A 20566-nucleotide genomic window follows, 5' to 3' on the forward strand; every position below is an offset into this window, starting at 1 on the left:
GACAGTATGTAGAAGACAAGAAGCAGGCAAGCATTTTGACCAACATGTATGAAGAAGGAGACAATACAGAAATATAGGCCATACTTACAGTGTGGTAATCTTCTGTTTCCGCATCATGCCATTGTGAAATCGTTTGTTTTTCTGCTTGATTTTTGATGCCAAGTTATTTACAAAGTTGATGCTCTTCAGCCTCTGGCTTGAGCAAGATGTACACTTCCAAGGTCCTACAGAAAAATCATTGATTGGTGCTTGTCAATGCAAGCAAACAGCTTGATGGTGAGGGCTATGACAGACACAGTGACAGACAAATTTGAGCCCTAGTCTCACAGTTTCCACTCATTTCCATCACTGTCCCTGCATCTACTGTCTTCAGCTTAGTGCTCCCGCCACCAAGTATAGCCTGTCAACCAGCCTATCCAACCCTTTTTTAGGCAAATATCCCAATGTTTTTAGAAAGCTATTTGTTTTCGAGCACTTTGTCACTCACCCACTAGATTATTCAAACAAAATTTCTTGTAATAGCTACTTTTAATCAGGGTGTGGGTATGAAACATTTTTCATTTCAGTTTTATAGTTTCATTCCAACACCAGAAGTTGCACTACATTTCTGTTCTGGAACAAAAAAAATGTTCCTTGACGGTTCGTAACGTTATTTATTTGCATGAATCTTTCACACAGTTACGTACATTCTTCTTAAAATGAGGCAGGGGTAAAACACGTTCTCACATTCTATAGAGGAGCACAAATAACTGATATTTTCAAAATCATACTTTCAAATCAGCACAAACCATCACCCTTCCAAGTTATAGTAGTAGATTTTGTAAGAAGTGAATGTTTCAAAATTGAAAGAATTTTTTTAGCAGGCTTAAGGTGGTAAGCCACTTTCAAAAGTCATTTTTTTTTTCGCAAAATAAATTTTTAGGGTTTTGTTTTTCTTGCACGCCCAAACATTCACATATATGTTGCAACAAAAATTATCCTCCTAGCGTCATTAGTTTGCGAGTTACAGCAAGTTTTCTATACCCTATGCTCCTATAGCAAAACCGAAACCACATTTCCAACTGTGGTTTTGGTTTCAAAAAATCGCTTTCAAAAGCAAGTGTTGTTTCGTCTATATTAATGCTATTCAAAATACTTTATGCATTTTATTGTGATGTTATACAAGATAGTGTCATTAAATACAACTTTGTGTTTAAAAGTCTTCGTTAGTCTCTAACAACAGCCACAAGGGGGACGCACGATGCTCGTCGGAATTTTTGTTGTTTGCCTTGGTCAAGCTACGTCAGGCTTCGTTCTGCATTTGTTCCACGATTCAACGCTACTAGGGCTGTATCCTTCGGCCACCTGGACCATATTACGACCAGCATGGGGAAGTGCAGAACACAGAAGACGAGGAAGCGCAAGTTTGCTGGAAATCGCTACACGACGACGAGGCGAAACAGAAGACGAGGAAGCGCAAGTTTGCTGGAAATCGCTACACGACAACGAGGCTGCCTACTGACACAGACGCCGGTATTTCGGCGACGGCGAAGAAGCTTGGGGACATAAACAAGGCTTACCAGGCTCCACTATAGAATTCTGCGCTCCAAGGGGACAGGATAATGAACATTGGTATTCTTTCTTCAGTGTTTTCATTGCTGGCATGTTCCGAATGCATGAACACAACACTGAAGCTCGAGGAACACTCTCACCAAGGGATATGCTCAGCTTGTGCGGTCGTGTGTACCGACTGTGGGTTCAAGCGCCCATTTCATGCGTCGAGAAAGGTGAGTCGTGCCAATGAGAACAATTTACGTCTGGTTTACGCGATGCGCCAGTTAGGAAAAGGGCACGCTGGTGCGAAAACTTTTTTCCAAAGTGATGAACATGCCTGCTCCTCCACGTCACTCCGTCTACGACAAATCGTCATCTCGGCTTTCTGCAGCGGCAGGAGAAGTGGCGTCGAAGTCGATGACTGATGCTGCTATGGAAGTTCGTCGTGTTGTGGAGAGTGCCGAGTGTGGTGTTTCAGGTGACGGCACGTGGCAGAAGCGTGGCCATTTATCTTTGAACGGTTGTCTTCTAAAACCAAAAGCAAGTTGAGGCAAGATAATGCTTCGTACCAGGAATGGAAGGCAAACCACACTTCCTGTCAAGCAAACCATGAAGGAAGTGCTGGCAGTATGGAGACGGTTGGTCTATACCGAATATTTGAAAGGTCGAAAGGAAAAAAGAGATTTCAAGTACCTGCAGTACTAGGGCGATGATGATTCCAAGAGCTATGCCACTGTCGAAGACATGTATGGAAAGGACAGTGTGCAGAAACTGGAATGTATTGGGCATGTCCTGAAGCATGTTGGCTGCCGCGTCAGAAAACTGAAGAAGACAGTGCGTGGACTCGGTGGTAAGGGAAAGCTCACTGATGCAATCATTGACCGCCTGCAAACTTACTATGGCATCGCCATAAGGGCTAATGTGGGCAACTTTTCTGCAATGAAAAAGGCCACCCTTGCCAGTCTTTTTCATTGCAGCTCTACCGACAAGCAGCTGAGACATGGCCTGTGTCCACTTGGACCGAAAAGCTGGTGCGGATACCAAAGGGTCAAAGCACTCGGCCAAGGGAAATATGCACACAAAGTAGGACTTCCAAATGATGTGCTCAACAAAGTTAAAACTGTCTACAGTGATCTGTGCTCTGATGAACTTCTAATGAAGTGCCTTCATGGAAAGACTCAAAATGCTAATGAGTGTTTGAATGGTCTAATATGGCAGCGGGCACCCAAAGAGGTCTACGTAAGCTTGCCTACAGTAATGTTTGCCTTGCATCATGCTTTGGCACACTTTAATAATGCCAGTGTAAGCACCCTAGATATCCTGAGGCAAGCTGGCATAGAACCAAGGTACCATACGACGAAAGCTTGCATCGCCAGGGATCACCTGCGCATGCAGAATGCTAAACACAAGTCAGCGGATGGGACAAAACAAGCCAGGAAGAAAAGACGAGCAGCCACCCGAACAAAAGTAGACAATAATGCTTCCGCAGAAGGGCCCAGCTATGAATCTGGTGCATTTTAGGCCTGCATGCGAAGATTGTGACCCTTTTTACAAGCTCGGAAATCTTTGTTTACGTTTTTCTGAAAATAACAATTTGCTCCAAATGTTGCGACGCAAACTTTCATAACGTATTTCTCAGCGTATACTTTGAACTGAAATTTTGCACAATAATTTACAACATATATATCTGTGCAGTGAACTAGAATAAAAGAAATTCATCGAATATTTTTCAGTTCACAGCTGAATTCTCCAACAGGTTCAGTTTAAATTGGCTCTTTTTCCCAGTTTTTTTTTTTGTTTTTTTTTAGCATTACTTCCTTGATATTCACTGCATAATATTTATTCTAGTTCACTGCATAGCTCCAGCCATTAGTTACACAAATGTCAAATCTTTACTGAATAAAGCCACCCATTAGTCACTTATCACAGCTGGCGTGGCTAGCACTTTTAATGCAATTTTTGACAAAGATTACCTCCCAATGAATAAATATTCAATTTTTTGCACTGTAAATAGCTGGGTAAATTAAATAAGACATGCTGGTTTTGAGGAAAAAGTTATTTTAACGCTGCCTGCCCTTAAAAAAATTTTTGTTTTTGAGTGGCCTACCATCTTAATGCTTTCCATCAAGGGAGTAAGCGCGATCTCTGGAGCAACCCATCATCGAGCATACTTCTGATATGCGAAACCACTGTTCATACAAAACAAACTTCTGCGCCGAGAATGCCCTCCCATACTGGCCAGTTACATGAAGGTCCACTGGTCTTAATATAAAGATCCCTGGTTGCCACTGTTTTTGTTTTTTCGCACAATTTCATAAACCTTTACTTTGGAATTCCTGCCTGTGATATGTGCGAGTACTGTACTCTCAGATGGGCATTATTGCTCACATTGCATAATCTTGGTTATTTCTGATGGCCAAGTTTCCACACGAGCCAAAAAATTATTGAAAAAATTCCGTTGCCACTCTGCAATAAAATAATGGATAATTCGGTTACATTTTCGTTCTATTAAAAATTTCACCCCCCCCCCTTTTTTTATGGTCTGTTCCGACACTGAGAAATAGATTTAACTGACACTAAAAAATGCCATGTCCAAAATTTCATGGTCGAATGCAACCAATACACTCTAAAAGTGATAAACAGGAAACAACTACTTGCAGTGGCAGCACAGTAGCTATGGTATTGCACTGCTTTGCCTCAGGTTGCTGGTTTGACCTTGGCTGTGGCAGCCTTACTTCATAGAGATCAAATGCAAAAACACTCGTCGACATCATTTTAGAAACAAGTTATGGAACTCAAGGCAGACAAAAATAAGTGACGTTAAGTTAAAAGTCCCTCTTGTGACCGTATTAGAGAAGAAATCACACCAAGCACCCAATATCCTTTTGGAATACAACCACCGCAGGCCAATTGCAGAATGATGCCCCTGCCGCTGCTATGCCCAAGTACACAAGTTACAGCATTGAGTAACCGAAAATCAACTTATGCCAAATCACGTATGCACAACACTTGTAAGGCTTCCAAATGAATTTTACTGATCACGATCACATATTGTGTACTGCAGTCATCATAAGCACGACGGTGTCAATACCTTTCGGTGCCTTGAGCAAGGGAGGCTTCAGGCATCGAAGATGAAAATGCGAATCACAGACTTCACAACACAATAAGTGTTCCTGCAAGACAAGCACAAGAAACATGCCACCCATCAAACAATTGTGCTTTACTCCAAAAACAACACTGGTTCAAGATCAATCCTAACCAACTTGACCAACTTGTCATCTAGTCACAATGCACAGAGTTGACAGATAAACTACTTTAAAGAATAAATTGCTAATGGTTTCCTGTGCACTGAAATAATAATTATGCTTACCAGGCTTTTTATATTCACCTTAACTGGTACCTAAAGTGCATACCTAATCTTCAACTAGCAAATGAGAAAATGGGCTGAACTGCAGATTATCAAGTCACCAAGAAAAGAGGAACAAAAAACTAAAGCGCACTACACAGTAAACTCTCATTAGTAGGAACTAGAAAGGAGCCGGCAAATATGTTCCGTTTACCAAGAGATGAGCAGGGGTGCAGAATGAAAGAATCAAACCAATGGTGTCAGAAGCACTTGCTCTATTTTGGCAGCCGTTCGTTATAACAGATTTCTGCTTTCTGATTACTGAGAGTACATTGTACAATAAGTAAAGCTAACCACTTACCCCCTCTTTCTTGTTGCCACAACGAGAGCACATCCTGCACTGGGAACACTGCCACTTTCTGGGACTGACAAGAACCAGCACTAGCTCCTTACTGTGCTTCAGACAGGACGGATGGGCTGAAATAAAATTTAAAAAAAAAACAAGACTTAAGAAACAATATAAGCAATTTGGCTAATTCCACATGAACTGCATAACAACAAATCAAGTCACAACATCATAAAATGTGCAGTACTATGAACTGCATTCATGCTTACAATTAAGCAAACAACAACAAAGCATCATTAGATGCATCAGGTTTTTGAACCGAGCTTAAACACTTCTTTTTTTTACCGAGCTTAAACACTTCTTTTTTTTAATGTGCTGCCGCTTCCCTTTAGCCAAAAAAGCTCCCGAAACTGGTAGTCATAAGCTCTTATATTTAGAAATGGAACTAGCTTTCGGAGTACGAAATCTTTCCATTCTGAGCACAGAAGCCATGGTTTAAAGCAGTGACCAGTACACAAAAGTGTGCAACAACCTGTGCATGCATATGACAGTGGGAATTGAGGTTAGCCCGCCACCAGTGTGCAGGCTTTGCCACTTATTTTTGCCATTCTCATGTCTCGACATGACATTCCCCTCCTCCGTGATCTGTCGCACTGGGGGAGTGGAGTGATGATTAGCCCATCTCACCCAGTAGCGGATGTCGACTCTGGTGCCGCTCACGAAGTCTCTCGGGACGTTTCGCGGGCGCGCAACAGGGAGTGAATCAGATCTTTTCGGGACGACTTAGGGTGAGCACGCATTTCTTTTCCGTCCGTACACATTATTGTTTGGGGCTCCTCGAACTTCGCCAACCGCGCCCTTTTGAACGCTAGGCCGAAGAGCGGTGCGGTGTCCTAGTGCATGGTCATACTACGCCAACTTGATCTCTCAAAGCCAATGCGAGCAGAGTTTTGCCCTCGCTCGAGCGACCGGGGCCCTTTGTCCCGGTGTCACCATGAATTACTTTTGCCCAAGGAGATGTGCTCGTGGCACCCTGTGTAGTAGTACTGGCCTGTGGAGTGGATAGGACCATTTGCTTTCCCGCCGCCCCCGTTGCAACGGACTCTGTACAACGTTTTTAGTGTTTCCGCAAGCAATAAAGTGTTTCGACCTTGAGCAGTATTGTGTTCTTGCCAGGACGATGGTTAATACGTGCCCTGCCCCTCGCCAATACCGGACCCATGCTAGTGGCCATACTTCTTCGGGATATGTGTACACTACAACACGTACAAAACTGAATTTTAAAAATATACCTGCATTTACCAAGTCACATTATGCACTGCAGGGGTGGAACAAGGCACATAAGTTTGGGAGCAGTCAAAAGTGCCTTTTCAAGCAGGCTTGGAGCAGGCAGAAACAAGTTCGGGAGCAGACTTGGAGCCATCAGAAAAAGCTTTTCGTGCAGGTTTGAAGCAGACTTAACACCGCATCACAAAAGTTGAGGGGCAAATGCAGTTGGGGCAGGTACTGCATTTAGTGAACACTAAACTAAATTGTGCAATAGCATTATTTAGCTATGTACACACGTGTTGTCCTCTTCGTACTGTTTCTAATAGCTCGTCCATCAGTGTAATGAGTGGATGAATGCCATCGTGCTAGGTAGTACAATGCTTAGAAAAATATGCTCATATTCTTGAATTTTTTTTCTTGATTAAAATAATTTAGGTGTAGTGTTATTTTGATACTATGCAATTTTGGACACAAACGGCTATTACAATTGAAACTCGCAATAACGAAACCCCGCAAATACAAAATCCCCATGGCAACGAAATATTTCCGGATCCCTGGCGAACGTTCATAGAAGCCCATGTATTACGTATCTCGCGGCAACGAAATATTTCCTGATCCCAGGCGAACGTTCATAGAAGCTCATGTATTACGTATCTCACGGCAACGAAATGTTTTTGGACAGCGATCCCACATTAACGAATTTTCTACCACGGTGCGGGCCTTATTTTATTCTCCCGGCAAAGGTTAACTGTCGAAAATATGCTTGTATGCGTGTTATGCACACTCAAAATTTGTGAACGTCTGCTTTTGCCGCGCTAGCGTGGGTACCGCCATTTTCGTTTACTTAAATCGGCGATGGGGTCTGTGTCCAGCAACATGCCTGGCCACACTACAGCAGCCGATGGCAAATGACCATGCTGCAGTGCAGATGGCGCCGTTGGACGAGCTCAACAGGCCGAAGCAACACCAACAGTTGGAATCAATCAAAACGACGAAGAGAAGACTGGAACTGGTGGCGAAATCGAGATGAAGTTACAATGGTGCCTGAGAAAAGCTTGATGCCGGAAGCGGATTCCCCGTTGATCGTAGAAAAAGAAAAGAACGGCAACAATATCATCATGATGTTAAGCAGCCTTGCAGCGACACCATTAGGGGGCGAGACAATCCCATCCTGCATTGCTTCCGTCATTTCATCACTTTCATAGCCTCACACATGTGAGCGCCGCAAGTTGTGTGGCTAGAAAGTGCTGTGGGTGGCTTCCGGCACATGGGCTCTTGCTAAGATGCCCTGCCAGCCAAAAAGCGGAAGTTTCTGTCGCTTCAAGATAAGGCTGCCATCCGTGCCGAAGTTGAAAAGAGCGGGAAGAAGGATATTGCCGAAGAGTATGAAATTGCGTGCAGCTCACTTTCGACCATATTGAAGGGCAAAGATGCCATTCTTGCTGCGCTTGATAATGGCGCACATGGAGATAACGAGACGCACGTGGAGAAACCCAACCCGCGGGTTGTTTTGGATGCGCTGGACACCCTTCGCTCCTTCTTCGGCGCACATGACGACGACGTAGCAATGGACCACTTTTTCCAGTGCGAAGGAAGAGCTTTGAAGTTGTTGCATGGCAAGGGTCGGCAAAGTATAAGTTGACCGACTTCTGGCAATAAATTTTTGTTCTGCTGGCCGTATCACTGTTTTTATGTCTCATACTCGCGGAAGCGAAATTCTCGGGAAAACGAAATTTTTCAATTTCCCCGGAGATTTCGTCATTGCGGGTTTTGGCTGTATTACAAAAGGACAGAAAAAGCATAGAAAAACACGTCGGTGTAATGAGCTTCCATGGTTCAGATGTTAATCTCTAGACTCAATTCAAACAGATGTACACTTATTCTCTTGATAATTTCCTATCTAATAAAACAAAAAACTAAAAAATTGAATCCCTGGATTATGAGAAAGGTCTTTCACTTAAAGAGGAAGCTTAAAGGGCCACTCACCAAGCCCCATACCCAATTTTAGTTAGACAGTGAAATTCGTTGGGTGTCAAATAAGGAACATTTTGCCACAAAAATTTTTGGAATCGGTTCATCACGAGCGGAGAAAACAGGTTTTTTGAAGCGGCGCGAAAGGAGGATGGGAGGAGGCGAGCTCGAAACCCTTGCCGCTCCTTCGTGTAGCCTTCGCAAGCCAAATATCTTCCCCACCGTCTCCAGCATCCCACCATGAGGTGACGTGCGCATGACATGCCCAAACAAGTCCAACGCCCAAGCATGCGAGCAGCGTTGCTTTGTTGACCAGCGTTATCTTGTGGTTTTCTGCCTGTTTCTGTGAGATGGTTTGAAAACGCTGGCTTAGACGCGGTACAGTTGATGAGCACAATGAGTGCGCGAACGCGTAGGAGCGTTCCACGGTGGTCATCTTTTCAATGCGCTGACCACGGGGACATGAACGCATGTGAAACGCTGGCACATTAGCCCCGCATCTCGTAGCATTTCAAGAGAAAAAATGAAAGAAAAACGCGCACAATTTTTTTATTGTGTCTCATTATTTATATTAAGTTTTATTAATCTCTTAAAGCAACAAATACATAAACTACGCATGCTGTGTTAAATAATTTTTGCCATGTCACGTGGTATACTATTGACAACGTCAGAGCAGACTCGTCTATGTAGAGGACCAACGTCACTGCATTGCCGTGTACGTAGGGCCATTCCAACGCCCACGTCGTGTCCTCATTCTCTACGCATGCACCGGCAGAGGGGAGAGGGAGCAGCTTTGATCTTGAAATTTTACCCCTTTTCGCAGCGCGTAGCGTTGCAAATTTTGGCAGACGTGATCATGAACGTCTCGTCTACGCATTGCGCTTGTCAGCTCAAAATCGTCAAACCTGGTGAGTGGCCCTTTAAGCACCTGAAAAAGAAGAGCTTCTACAAACATAGTTGATGCTGCTATAATTACCCTTAGTGGAACATTAAAATGGTCTAAGTGGCATTATTTTCAGCAAAGTTTACCAAATTTTCTAAAGGAGTCCTCTCAGAAGTTCTGGGACATCTTGAATCGAAAAAAAAAAATGTTAGTGATAATTGAATCGATGGTATTCAAATTGATGACGAGGATGCCATTGTGGAACATTTCAATATCTATTTTCATATTGTGTGCTCTGTTCCATCAAAAACATTCATTCTTGACCCTGTTTTTTCCACAGACTACGAGAGTAATGTATCGCAACCAGGTACTGTCACTATGTTTCTTAACCTAAAGACAAAGCATTACCTGGTCCTCCTGACCTTCATTCGTCGCTATGCTGAAGCACTCGCCCCATTCCTCGCATACATTTTCCGTACATCGTTATCATCTTCAGAGCTACCGGTAGACTGGCGAATGGTACGTGTGGTGCCCGTACACAAAAAAGGGGACACTACGCTAATTACAAACTATCGTCCAATCTCGCTCACTTCTTCCTGCTGTAAGATACTTGAAAATTTTGTCGTAAATTACATAATTAAATTTTTGACAGACAACAACATTCTTTCTTCATTTTAGCACGGCTTCAAAAAGGGTTTTTATACGATTATGCAACTAACAACTGTAGTTCACAATTTTGCAAGCATTCTGACAAACTTGGACAAACTGACGTAATTTTTTTAGATTTCAAAAAAGCGTTTGACCTCGTTTCACATGAAAAGTTACTTTTACAAACTAAAATACATTGGCCTCCCCTCTTTCAACAAACGCACCCAACCGGTTTCTATTAATGGCCACTGCTCGCGTTGTCTGCCAGTTACCTCAGGAATACCACAAGTTAGTGTACTGGGAGTACTCCTGTTTTTAATCTTTATTAATGACATTGTTATTGTAGTAACAGAGCCAGTTAAAATACACATATCTGCAGATGACTGTTTTATTGTACCATGAGGTTGTTTGTCGAGAGGATCAGGAACTTCTGAACACTAACCTTCACAACATTCATTCTTGGTGTCAAAAATGGGATATGAAGTTAAATGAAACAAAAACAGTATACATGCATATTACAAAAAAAATTAATAAACAATCGTTTTCTTACAGTCTTCCAGCTAATCCCCTAGTTGAGGTAAATTATTATCAATATTTGGGAGTGACCATAGCTAACAACCACGATTGGAATTTTTATTCGCTAACACTTGTGCTAATTCTTTTCGCAAACATTGTGTTCAGTGACACAAACTAAGACAGGCACCCCCAGAAACCAAAATTCATGCATATAAATCACTAATTAGGCCAAAGTTGGAATACGCCTGCACCGTCTGGAATCTGCACTCCAACCACAATATTGCAGCACTTAAGATGATTCAGCACAAAGCTGTCAGATATTTTTTTCTAAACTACGTAAAACCGACTTACCAACACCAATCATGCATATTAATGAAATACAGACTTTGAAATTACAACAAAAAATACTAAGGCTTAAATTTCTTTTTCTCCTGAAATATAACAAGTTGTCCTTTCATCCCGGTCCATATCTATGCCCGTCAACAAGACAAACTAAACATAATTGCTCTGAAACTAACTCTTTTTCAAACAAAAACTAACGCCTTTAAATTTTCTTGTTCCCTCGCACTATTACCAAATGAAACGCACTGCAATCATCATTGCTAAAATCAGATGAGTCAATCGACACAATAACTTATATGGAAACATTGAATTGAGTTGTATTTGTTGTTGTTTTTTTTACCTTTTGAAATTGTCTATTTTGTTTTGTAATTTCACCCCTCCTGCCTGGGTCTTGTGGGCCTGCAGTATATTGTATATAAATAAGTAAAATAAATAAAACGTGCATGCAAAAACAAGAAAAACAAAAAGGCAGAGGTTGGCCTGAACACTTCTAAAACCTATGCCCTATTCTGGAGTACCAAGATGAGATGTCGATATGTGGGGTTTTAACGTTCCAAAACCACCATATGATTATGAGAGACGCCAGAGGGAAGGACTCCGGACATTTCAACCACCTGGGGTTCTTTAACATGCGCCCAAATCTGAGCACACTGGCCTACAGAATTTTTGCCTCTATCGAAAATGCAGCCGCCAGCCGGGATTCGATCCCGCGACCAGATGAGATGTCCTGCCTTATTTTCGCTTCAATAAGATCGCACCCATTTCTTCAATATGATTCAAGACCTTTGGAAGAGCGGTCTTTGCTTTTTCAAGCACATTACTACTCTCAACCTTTTCCATCTACTTATTTTTTAGTCCAGCAGTAATTCAAGTCTTGAGCATTGCCTAGCCAGGAAAGACACCCTGTTAAGGAAGTCATGCTTCTCATCAATGAACACCTTACGCTCATCCTTTACAATGTGGGTATTGAGGCTAGCCCGCCGCCTTCGCGCGGGCTTTGCCGCCTCTTTCTGTGTTCTCATGTCTCGACATGACTCCTCTCCTCCGCTGTCTGCCAGGCTGGGGGGAGCGGGGAGCAACGTTATACCCCTTCTCGACTAGTAGCGGATGTCGACTGTGGCACCGTGCGAAGAGTCTCTTGGGACGTTTCGCGCGCGGGCATCGGGAGCGAGTCAGATCTCTCAAGGACAGCTTACGGTGAGCACGCATTTCTTTTCCATCCGTCGACTCCTATTGTTTGGGGGCTCGTCGGACTTCGCCAACGGCACCTCGCGCCCGCGGCGAATGCTCACCTTTTGTTGTCCCGTTGCGACCACTAGGCCTAAAAGCAGTGCAGTGTCCTAGTGCGTGGCCAGGCTACGCCGACCCGTATCTCTCCGAAGCGAACGCAAGCGCCTTTACCCTCGCTCGAGCAATCAGGCCTTTTTTCCGGTGTCCCCGTGAACCACTTTTACCACGGAGACATGCTTGCGGTACCCCTGTGTAGTACTTCTCGCCCGTGGCGTGGATAAGCCCGTTTGCTTTCCCGCCACGCCTTTGCAGCGGGCTTTGTACTGCATTTTGGTGTTGCCGCAGACAATAAAGTATTTAAACCTTGAGAGGTGCCGTGTTCTCACCAGGTCGACGGTCAACGCGTGCTCTGCGGCTGGCTAAGACTGGATCCACGCTGGTCCGTACTCCTTCGGGATACGTGTACACTACAAGTTTCTCACTCAGTGTTTTCGTTTCAACCTCCTCATTGTATCCTGTTCACTTTTCAAGCGTTCAAGGTTGCACTGGTGAGCCTCTCGCATGGACTTCAGGAGAGGTGCAGTTAATTCCACTTTGGTGCCGTCACTGTCATAACGCCTAAGGTATGCCTTTGTTTGCTGCAACGTAGTGACACTGGTAATGCTCTTGATGCACCAGTGCTACAAGAGATAGTTATTCTTGCTGAAGTCCCTCTCACACTCAGTGTTTCGATGGGGAATGCACAACCCGGCTTTTACCAAGCGCACAAACTTTTCGTACTTGTAGTCTCCAAAGCTGGCCTTATTCAGAGAAAATACCCTTTTCTAGAGTAGAGTTAAAGAGACTGACAACTGATTTTTTTCAACCCAGTTTTTTTTTTCGACACGACAGAAAGCTTACCCTTCGTAGTGTTCGTAGCTGCAGTAGTTAATCCCAAGAGCACGTAGTCATTTTATAAGCAATATTTTTCTATCTGAAAGGCTCTGAACACGGACCAGCCCTTTCATCCAGCAACTTATGCACACTGTCATTCTTATTTTGCAGGAGTTCCTGCTTAACCGTGCTTATTCTGAGCTTTACAACTATTTTTGAATATAGCAAGCCATTACAATGAGATGATGTGGCTTTGTACAGCTTCTCTGTATTGGTACTGTGTTGCGTGCGCCTGCGCCCAAGGTTGTTGCACCTGTGTTGTGGATGGCTTGTCCTGTCGTCGTTACTCTCTCGACATACTCAAGCCAAGTCACCGAAAACATCACCATGCATATGTGCGACCATGCTGACTAGCAATAGATGTAATTTCTGAGACAAATTGTAGGCAGAAAAACCACGTCGCTCAAAAATCTTAGCGATCCAGAAACTGCGTGCATGGTTTCAAGAGCATGCAAAGAATTTGCTCAAGACGCGCCAACAAACATGGGATCATTACGTCATGCGAAAGCAGCACCACTTTGATGGGTACAACTGACGCAGGCCTATATGTACATTTTCATGGAGTAATATCTTTTACTTTAACAAAGCAAACGATATTTCAATACTAACAGGAAAGTTGTTGCCCGCGTACACTAGTTTATGGTCACATGACAGGGTACATAGGATAGTTGAAGTTTCACCACCAGGCGGTGCCGCAAGCTATTTTTGAGATTTTCAATGAAGAAATGAAAATATAACTCTACTTTTAACGAGAAAAACAGGCTTGGTTTGAGTCACTATGAAGGACAATCTTTCAATCCGTGCAGTCATCTCATTTCATGTTCTGAGCAGTTGTCTGTCCCTTTAAAGGCCAACTTTGGCGAATCTTCGACCATGTTAAGGTAATGGTGTTTCTATATTCCTGAAACACTGTTGTTACGAGCAGAATGTCCGAAATGCTCAGAAAATTCAAAAATAATTTTCAATAAGCAAAAAGGAGCAAAACCGAAACGGGAACCTGACAGGGCGCCCTGTCTGCGTATGATGTACTACCGTATTTACTCGCATCATGAACCCACTTTTTTTTTTTTCAGGATCGCATAATGAACCCACTTTTTTTTTTTTTTTCAGGAAAGTTGATGCTGATTTGGGGAGGGAGGGTTCATTACGCGGGAGAAAAAAGTCACGGGAATTATAACAGCGAAAATTTCGCATGACGGCTTTGCTTGTTTTGGCCCGTGAAAGGCGCGACAAATCTTTTTTTTGCAGCCCAAAGCTCTTTTTGTTTCCTCCCGTAACGAAAACACGCGGATTGACGCCGAAGTGTCATCCATCCCTTGGTTACAACGCTCCAGCGCATGCACTTAGTAACCAGCCGTGTAGCTAGCGTACCGGCCAAACGCACCCTGCACGGAAAGTGTCCCAACTAAGTTCACAATGACAAACCAAACGACAAAAATGCAGCATCGGACAGCGGCCACAAACATTGCTGTAGACATCGCAGGTACACAACACGCCGTCGACACGATGGGTGTGGTTGCGCATCGCATAGGCCTGAGATAGCGAGCGCATGGCGTGTTTCTACGCCGTGTGCTCACCATTTTGGAGGCCACGCCCTTTATTTTTGTGCCACTGTGCTTTCGTTGCACTTTCAACTAAGAGGTTTCTTCTGCATTCGACAGATGGCGCTTTGCCAAAAAAGGTGCTACTTTCAAATTTTGACATGCATCGCCTACGCACGCAACTATTGGGCGTGGTTGCAAAATTATGTTTTGACTTTTATTGCGCAGTTATATTGCGATATAATGGTTTGATTTAACATTGTTTCGATCGTTACCGGCACTGGCTATCATACCGAAATAAAATGAACAGATCAAAGAAGTTTTTTTCTTTCTTTCTTTTTTTCAAGGACCAAGTGGGGGGTGGGCTCACTATGCGAGTGGGCTCATTATGCACGTAAATACGGCAAGAATCAGAGGCCGTATATTGATCCCACCGGGGCGTAGTACAAAAACTGTGAAAGCCAGACCAGCGAAGCGTCGGCCTAACACCCCAGACGAAAAAAGAAAGCTTTCCCGTGCTATACCCGTGCCAAACACCACCGCCGTCAATTTGTGGCCAGCACAATAAACGCTGTACTGGCCAAAGTAACGATGCCATCGGCGTGCCTCCCTTGCGTTGACATGCCAAACATGACGTCACACAGACAGTGTTGCCAATAATTCTGCCAAGCAAAGTGAGCTTTTCGAGGCAATATTTAAAATTCATTTGCAAACGATCAGCGCATATATTAAGCCTGTAATTTGGCATAAATGACAGAAATATGCAAAAGAACATACCCAGCGAATTTCATTTGAGATCCATTGACCTCGAAAAATCGCCGGAGTTGGCCTTTAGGGGAGGATGGGGGTCTTAAATTTAAGGTCAAAAAATCGATTTTTCACAAACAACTTTTGGGGCGTTTATACTTCTGAGCACCTACTTCCAAATTTCTAATGCTGAATTCGGTCGAGAAACATGATAAAATCGGCCTTAAATTGCTCCCCAGTCGCACTAAAATGCCATCAAAAGGACAAAATTTGTTCAAACTTCCCGTGCGCACCATGTGCGTTGCAGCAGACCAAGCGCCGCCATCTTGAGCTTGATTTGAAGCTGTTTTCTTTGTGCACATTTTGCGCCATCTCAAAATGATGTCGGTCAAGCGGCATGGCTGCCATCGTGGGTTTTCTGACGGCTGTTTCCAGATCGCTGATTGGCTATCACGCGGCGCGCTTTTCGAGCGTGCCTTTCTGAGTCTCCCATTGGCTGGCGTGACCAATGAGTCCTTTTGTGTGTGTGTGTGTGTGTGTGTGTGTGTGTGTGTGTGTGTGTGTGTGTGTGTGTGTGTGTGTGTGTGTGTGTGTGTGTGTGTGTGTGTGTGTGTGTGTGTGTGTGTGTGTGTGTGTGTGTGTGTGTGTGTGTGTGTGTGTGTGTGTGTGTGTGTGTGTGTGTGTGTGTGTGTGTGTGTGTGTGTGTGTGTGTGTGTGTGTGTGTGTGTGTGTGTGTGTGTGTGTGTGTGTGTGTGTGTGTGTGTGTGTGTGTGTGTGTGTGTGCGCGTGTGTGTGTGTGTGTGCGCACGTGCGTGTGCATGTGTGTGTGTGTGTGTGTGTGTGTGTGTGAGAGAGAGAGAGAGAGAGTTGATCGCCACCGGTCGTGGCTGTCCGTTTGGGTGCATCTGCTTTTGCCATTATGCCTGCTTCTCCACGCACCGTGTTTCCGCTTTGCACCAGTATTTTTTCACCACGATCGAGATACCTGCAGACTCTCGTCTTAAACCGTCAACGTGTAGAGCTTTTGTAAGCCGCAAAAGATGGCCTTGGAACAAGAAGGAGCCGGCTACAAGTGCGCCTTTGGCAACTGAGTTGGTGTCGCAGCCGGGCCTGGTGGATCTGCCGGAAACTTCAACGACGCTGTCTACTGACGCCGCCGTGGGACCAAGTTCGACGAGCGGCACTTTTCGGATTGATGCTGCGTACTACTCAACGGCAGAGCAGGCGCAGCGAGTTCAGAAATCGGCACAAACTATAAGACCGTTTTGTCGGGAAAGTCGGCTACCCAGCGAAAGTTCGACCTCCTTGGAGTCAGCGTGGAGTGCCAAACCGGTGATGCCGGGACTGATTTTTAGCTCCTCGATATGATAGTCCTGTATAATTTTTTCGGACAAGCGAACTGTGACAAGTGCGACTCAGAGAGAGAGCGGAACTGCCACCATCACTCCCTTCGAAGTCAACATGAAGGCCATGAAAGGAATACAAATGATAGGCAAGGGTGTTACTGCCCTTTCAGACTTTTGTGCGGCTATGAACCTCTCACACGGAGGCTTGCACCATAAGACGTTTCAGGGACACCTAAAAAGTTTTGTGGAAGAGTGCGAAAGGACGGCGACTGAAAGTGAAGCTGCTAGTGTGGCAGTGATAAAAGATCTGTATTCAAATTTTTTCAACCCTACAGGTAGCATCGATGTTGTGTTTAATGGGTCTTGGATGACGCGAGGTCGGAGCTCACACATTGGTTTGGGCTGCATCATGGAATGCTACACAGGCCTTGTCATTGACCACGTTGTTTATTCAAACTTTTGCTGCGGCTGTGCCCTTGGACTGAAGCCACAAGATGAAGGGTACACAGACTGGCTGACAACCCACGAGCGCCAATGAAACGTTGAGTGCAACTCTGGTTGCATGGAAGTTGAGGCTGCGCTGGCCACGTTTCAAAGGTCATTGGCCAAGCATGGTTTGCCCTACAGGACGGTGCTCTCAAATAGAAACAGCCACACTTTCCATGCCTTGCGTGAAGCAGAGGTAATAGACAAGAAGAGCTGCATCAACCACGTCCACGAGCGAATGGGTGCAGCTTTACGGCAGCTTGTCGGCAAGAAGAAGGCTCAAGGTGAGTCTCTTGGGGGAAGAGAAAAGCTGACACAAGAGAAAATCAAGAAGATTGCTAATTATTGTGGGTATGCCTTGAGGAGCAACGTCAATGATGTACCAAGTATGAAGAGGGCTGTCGAAGCTATACTGCTGCACATGACACTCACAGATAATGCGCCGAACCACTCAAAGTGCCCCGAGGGTGCAAGCTCTTGGTGTAAATACATAAATATAATAGAGCCGTGGCCAATGGGGAGAGTCCACCTTCACACAAGAATTCCCTACCGGCTTTTATTGGGGCTGCTCTGGAGCCAGTTTTTGCGATGCTCAGAACTTGTTAGCACGATGCTCTAAGGCAAAACTAAGAACACGAGTGAAAGTCTGCATTCTGTCATCTGGACGCAAACTCCCAAGAATGGGAATGCTTCACTGCAAAGTGTGAAGCGAGCTGCTGCTAAAGCTGCTGCCATCTAAAATCAAGGAAGAAGGGTAACGTGCGGGTCTATTGCTGCAAGACTGGGCTATGTTGCTGGTGACTGCCTTGTTTGACGAAGCCTTGAAAAAGACAATGTGTTTACCAACGCAAAAAACTCTTGCAAGGCGACACAAAACAGGCACAACAGAAGATTACAGTCCTGAATTACTATGAAGGTACAGTTGGCGCCCGATTTTTCAGACACCTGAAATTCCGGACATGCCTTATTTCACGGACTCATCTGTGTCTCTGCCAAATTCCCCATAGCATCAATGTATTAAGAGTCCACTTATAGCCTTCGCCATCCAATTTTCAGCAGCGCCTACACAGCCAACGAGCTTGACGTTGACGTGAGCCCTGATAACACTGTCATTGGTAAACAGCGACAGCATGACGTGTAGCTGAAATTGAGGCAGACATCATCGCAGGCAAGCGGAATGCCGTGCAAAAGAAAATAAGAGACTTTTTTTGGCCAATGTGTTGACCATTGAGAGAGCACCGGCCACATAGTTTTTTTTTTTTTTTAATACAGTCAAGCGCGCTTATAACAAACCTGAGCGTGACGCGGCATCCGTTCGCTATATCCTGAAGTTCGTAGTGAATGAAACACAGCTTTAAAAAAAAAAGAGTCACAAGTAAAAATACAAACTTTTTTTGCTCCAAATAGTTCGTGATGCACGTGTTTCGAAAAGCATAAGTGATAAGGGTGGTCTCGAGTTCATTTAAAACGGCAAGGTGCTCGTTCGCCGAGGTCCGTGGCATAAGCTGCATGAGGCACTGGCTCCAAAGTTTCGTCGATCTCACCATCGAATTCCTCCAAACCGCTCTCGCCACATACTTCATTCACAATGCCCCAATCCGTGCACGGTTCCGCAGTGTCGGCATCATCATTGGCTGTAATTAAACCATCGCAACAGATATACCACCCGCTCTCCCAGGTCAGAGTCGACAACGCGCTGCCACAGTGGTCCTGTTCGGAAGTTTCAGGCTCAGCATCAGGCCTGACGTCGACGAAGTCGGCCTCGAGAAAATAGTTTCGCACGCATGTAGCCGTCACCACCGCCCACAAAATATTCACCATCTCCACAGCTGAATACCGGGATGCCCGAAGCGGCAAGTTGGTTGCCAGGTGGTCAACAGCTATGAGCAAGCGCTCCGCAATGCGGCATTTAACGTGCGGATTACGCTCAAGCCAAGCGATCACACTTTCTACGTGGTCAACAGCTATGAGCAAGCGCTCCGCAGCGTGACATTTAACGTGCGGATTACGCTCAAGCCAAGCGATCACACTTTCGACGTCTTGTTGAGCGGCAGGAAAAAGCATGCTAGTCCTCCCGCCTGCCATCATGACCACACTCGCACACCAAGAGTGAGCAAGACGCGCACACGCGACACACATGCCAGAACGCGTGGAACAGCTCTGGGCCAGTAAAAAAACGAAAGTAATTCGAGCCAGCGTGGTTGGCGTCGCGGAGCGGTGGAGAGGAGAAAAGGGGTTGTGGTCAAGAAAGGAGAGCAGATTTGCGAGAGAAGAAAGGCAAGGAGTTGCGATAGAGTAAAGAAAGGGGAGGATACGGCGGGAGGGCGACCTTGAAAACCAACACACACGGAAAGGAGGCAGGTTGGGTAGCTTGTTTGATAGGTCCCTGAAACTCGCACGCAGAAAAGCTTGAGTGCCTGCGCGTGCGGAAGTCAAAGCACGGCCGCCTGGATCGGTGCGCGCGGCGGTGTTCGAAGAATCGGCGGCCGTGGTCAAAAAATCGTTTTGCCGGAGGGTTTGCATGGCCTTACGAACTTCAATATTTCGCGATTCGTTCCGCACAAGTTAACAGCCGCTTTCGCGCTTCTGCACGCGTGCGGAGGGCATACTGAGCTGAGTGCGAAGTGAGCGAGAACAAGTCCTAAGTACGAAATGAATGGCAAATCATCTGAGTCGGTGGGGTGGCATACACGCGTGCACTAGACGCAGACTATCGAATACAGTCGGGGGCCAACGCTGTTGGCAAATGGTCTGGTCACTCCAGGCCTGCGACGCCAACGACATTACCAGCGATCAAAAACAGGGTAGATGGCCGACCAGTCTTCGAAAGATTGGTGGCAATGTGAAAACACGGGCCTCGGGCCTCGTCTGGCGATGCGGGGCGCTCTGAGTAGCAGGGGGACAAAGGACAGAGTGGTGCGTAACAAAAAGCAGTCGGGGCATGGAGGAAGGCTCCATGGGTCGGGGAGAGCAGCAACTAGAGGGTCGCGGAGGCAGGGTCGGCGTTTAACAATAAGAATGTATGGGCACCTCGCCAATGCCTGATCCGTGGTCGGAAGTGGTTTCCCGGGAAGTCGGCAGACCGCTGACTTCGTTTGCTGTAACTGATTAGCGGCGCTCGCAGACGTTCGTTGTAAGTGCGATTTTGTGCCATTGAACCAATGTGTATTTTCACAATCAAGCGGATATTGTTCATCTTAAACAAAAGTTCGTTTTAAGTGGGGCCGTTATATGTGTGCTCGACTGTATATTGCCACTTGCCAACAGGATGAGCTACGTGAGCTGCTATATCAGTTTAGAGTGCTTCGCGTCCACCGCGAAGGTTCGTCAGACACCGATCACCAAACACCGAATATATACATATACCGACGCTTCGCCCATACAACAAAACCTTTACCGCGTTTCGGCAAAGGAACGTGACGTGATAAA

General features: G+C 45.3%; 2 protein-coding genes across 6 annotated transcripts in view; one reads left to right on the forward strand and one right to left on the reverse strand.

Moving 5' to 3' along the window:
• LOC119161486 (uncharacterized) overlaps positions 1-20566 on the reverse strand; it is a 195545-nt gene that overhangs the window by 109154 nt on the left and 65825 nt on the right. For 2 of the 3 annotated variants that reach the window (XM_075879190.1, XM_075879191.1), the window contains 3 exons: positions 5241-5356; positions 4625-4706; positions 89-224 (listed from right to left, as the gene is read on the reverse strand). In XM_075879190.1, coding sequence (XP_075735305.1) covers positions 89-224; positions 4625-4706; positions 5241-5356 — 334 coding nt within the window. Of the gene's footprint in view, positions 1-88; positions 225-4624; positions 4707-5240; positions 5357-5912; positions 8447-20566 lie in introns of those variants that run through there. The other variant, XM_075879192.1, reaches the window with a different exon arrangement.
• LOC142776130 (uncharacterized) overlaps positions 11949-20566 on the forward strand; it is a 43761-nt gene continuing 35143 nt past the window's right edge. For all 3 annotated transcript variants that reach the window (XR_012887330.1, XM_075879198.1, XM_075879199.1), the window contains exon 1: positions 11949-12051. Coding sequence is in view for 2 of the 3 variants with exons in the window: in XM_075879198.1 (XP_075735313.1) it covers positions 11962-12051 (90 nt within the window). In the remaining variant the exon portion in view is untranslated. The remainder of the gene's footprint in view (positions 12052-20566) is intronic.

The sequence above is a fragment of the Rhipicephalus microplus genome, chromosome X (assembly GCF_043290135.1).
Source record: "Rhipicephalus microplus isolate Deutch F79 chromosome X, USDA_Rmic, whole genome shotgun sequence".
Taxonomy (NCBI): Eukaryota; Metazoa; Arthropoda; class Arachnida; order Ixodida; family Ixodidae; genus Rhipicephalus; species Rhipicephalus microplus.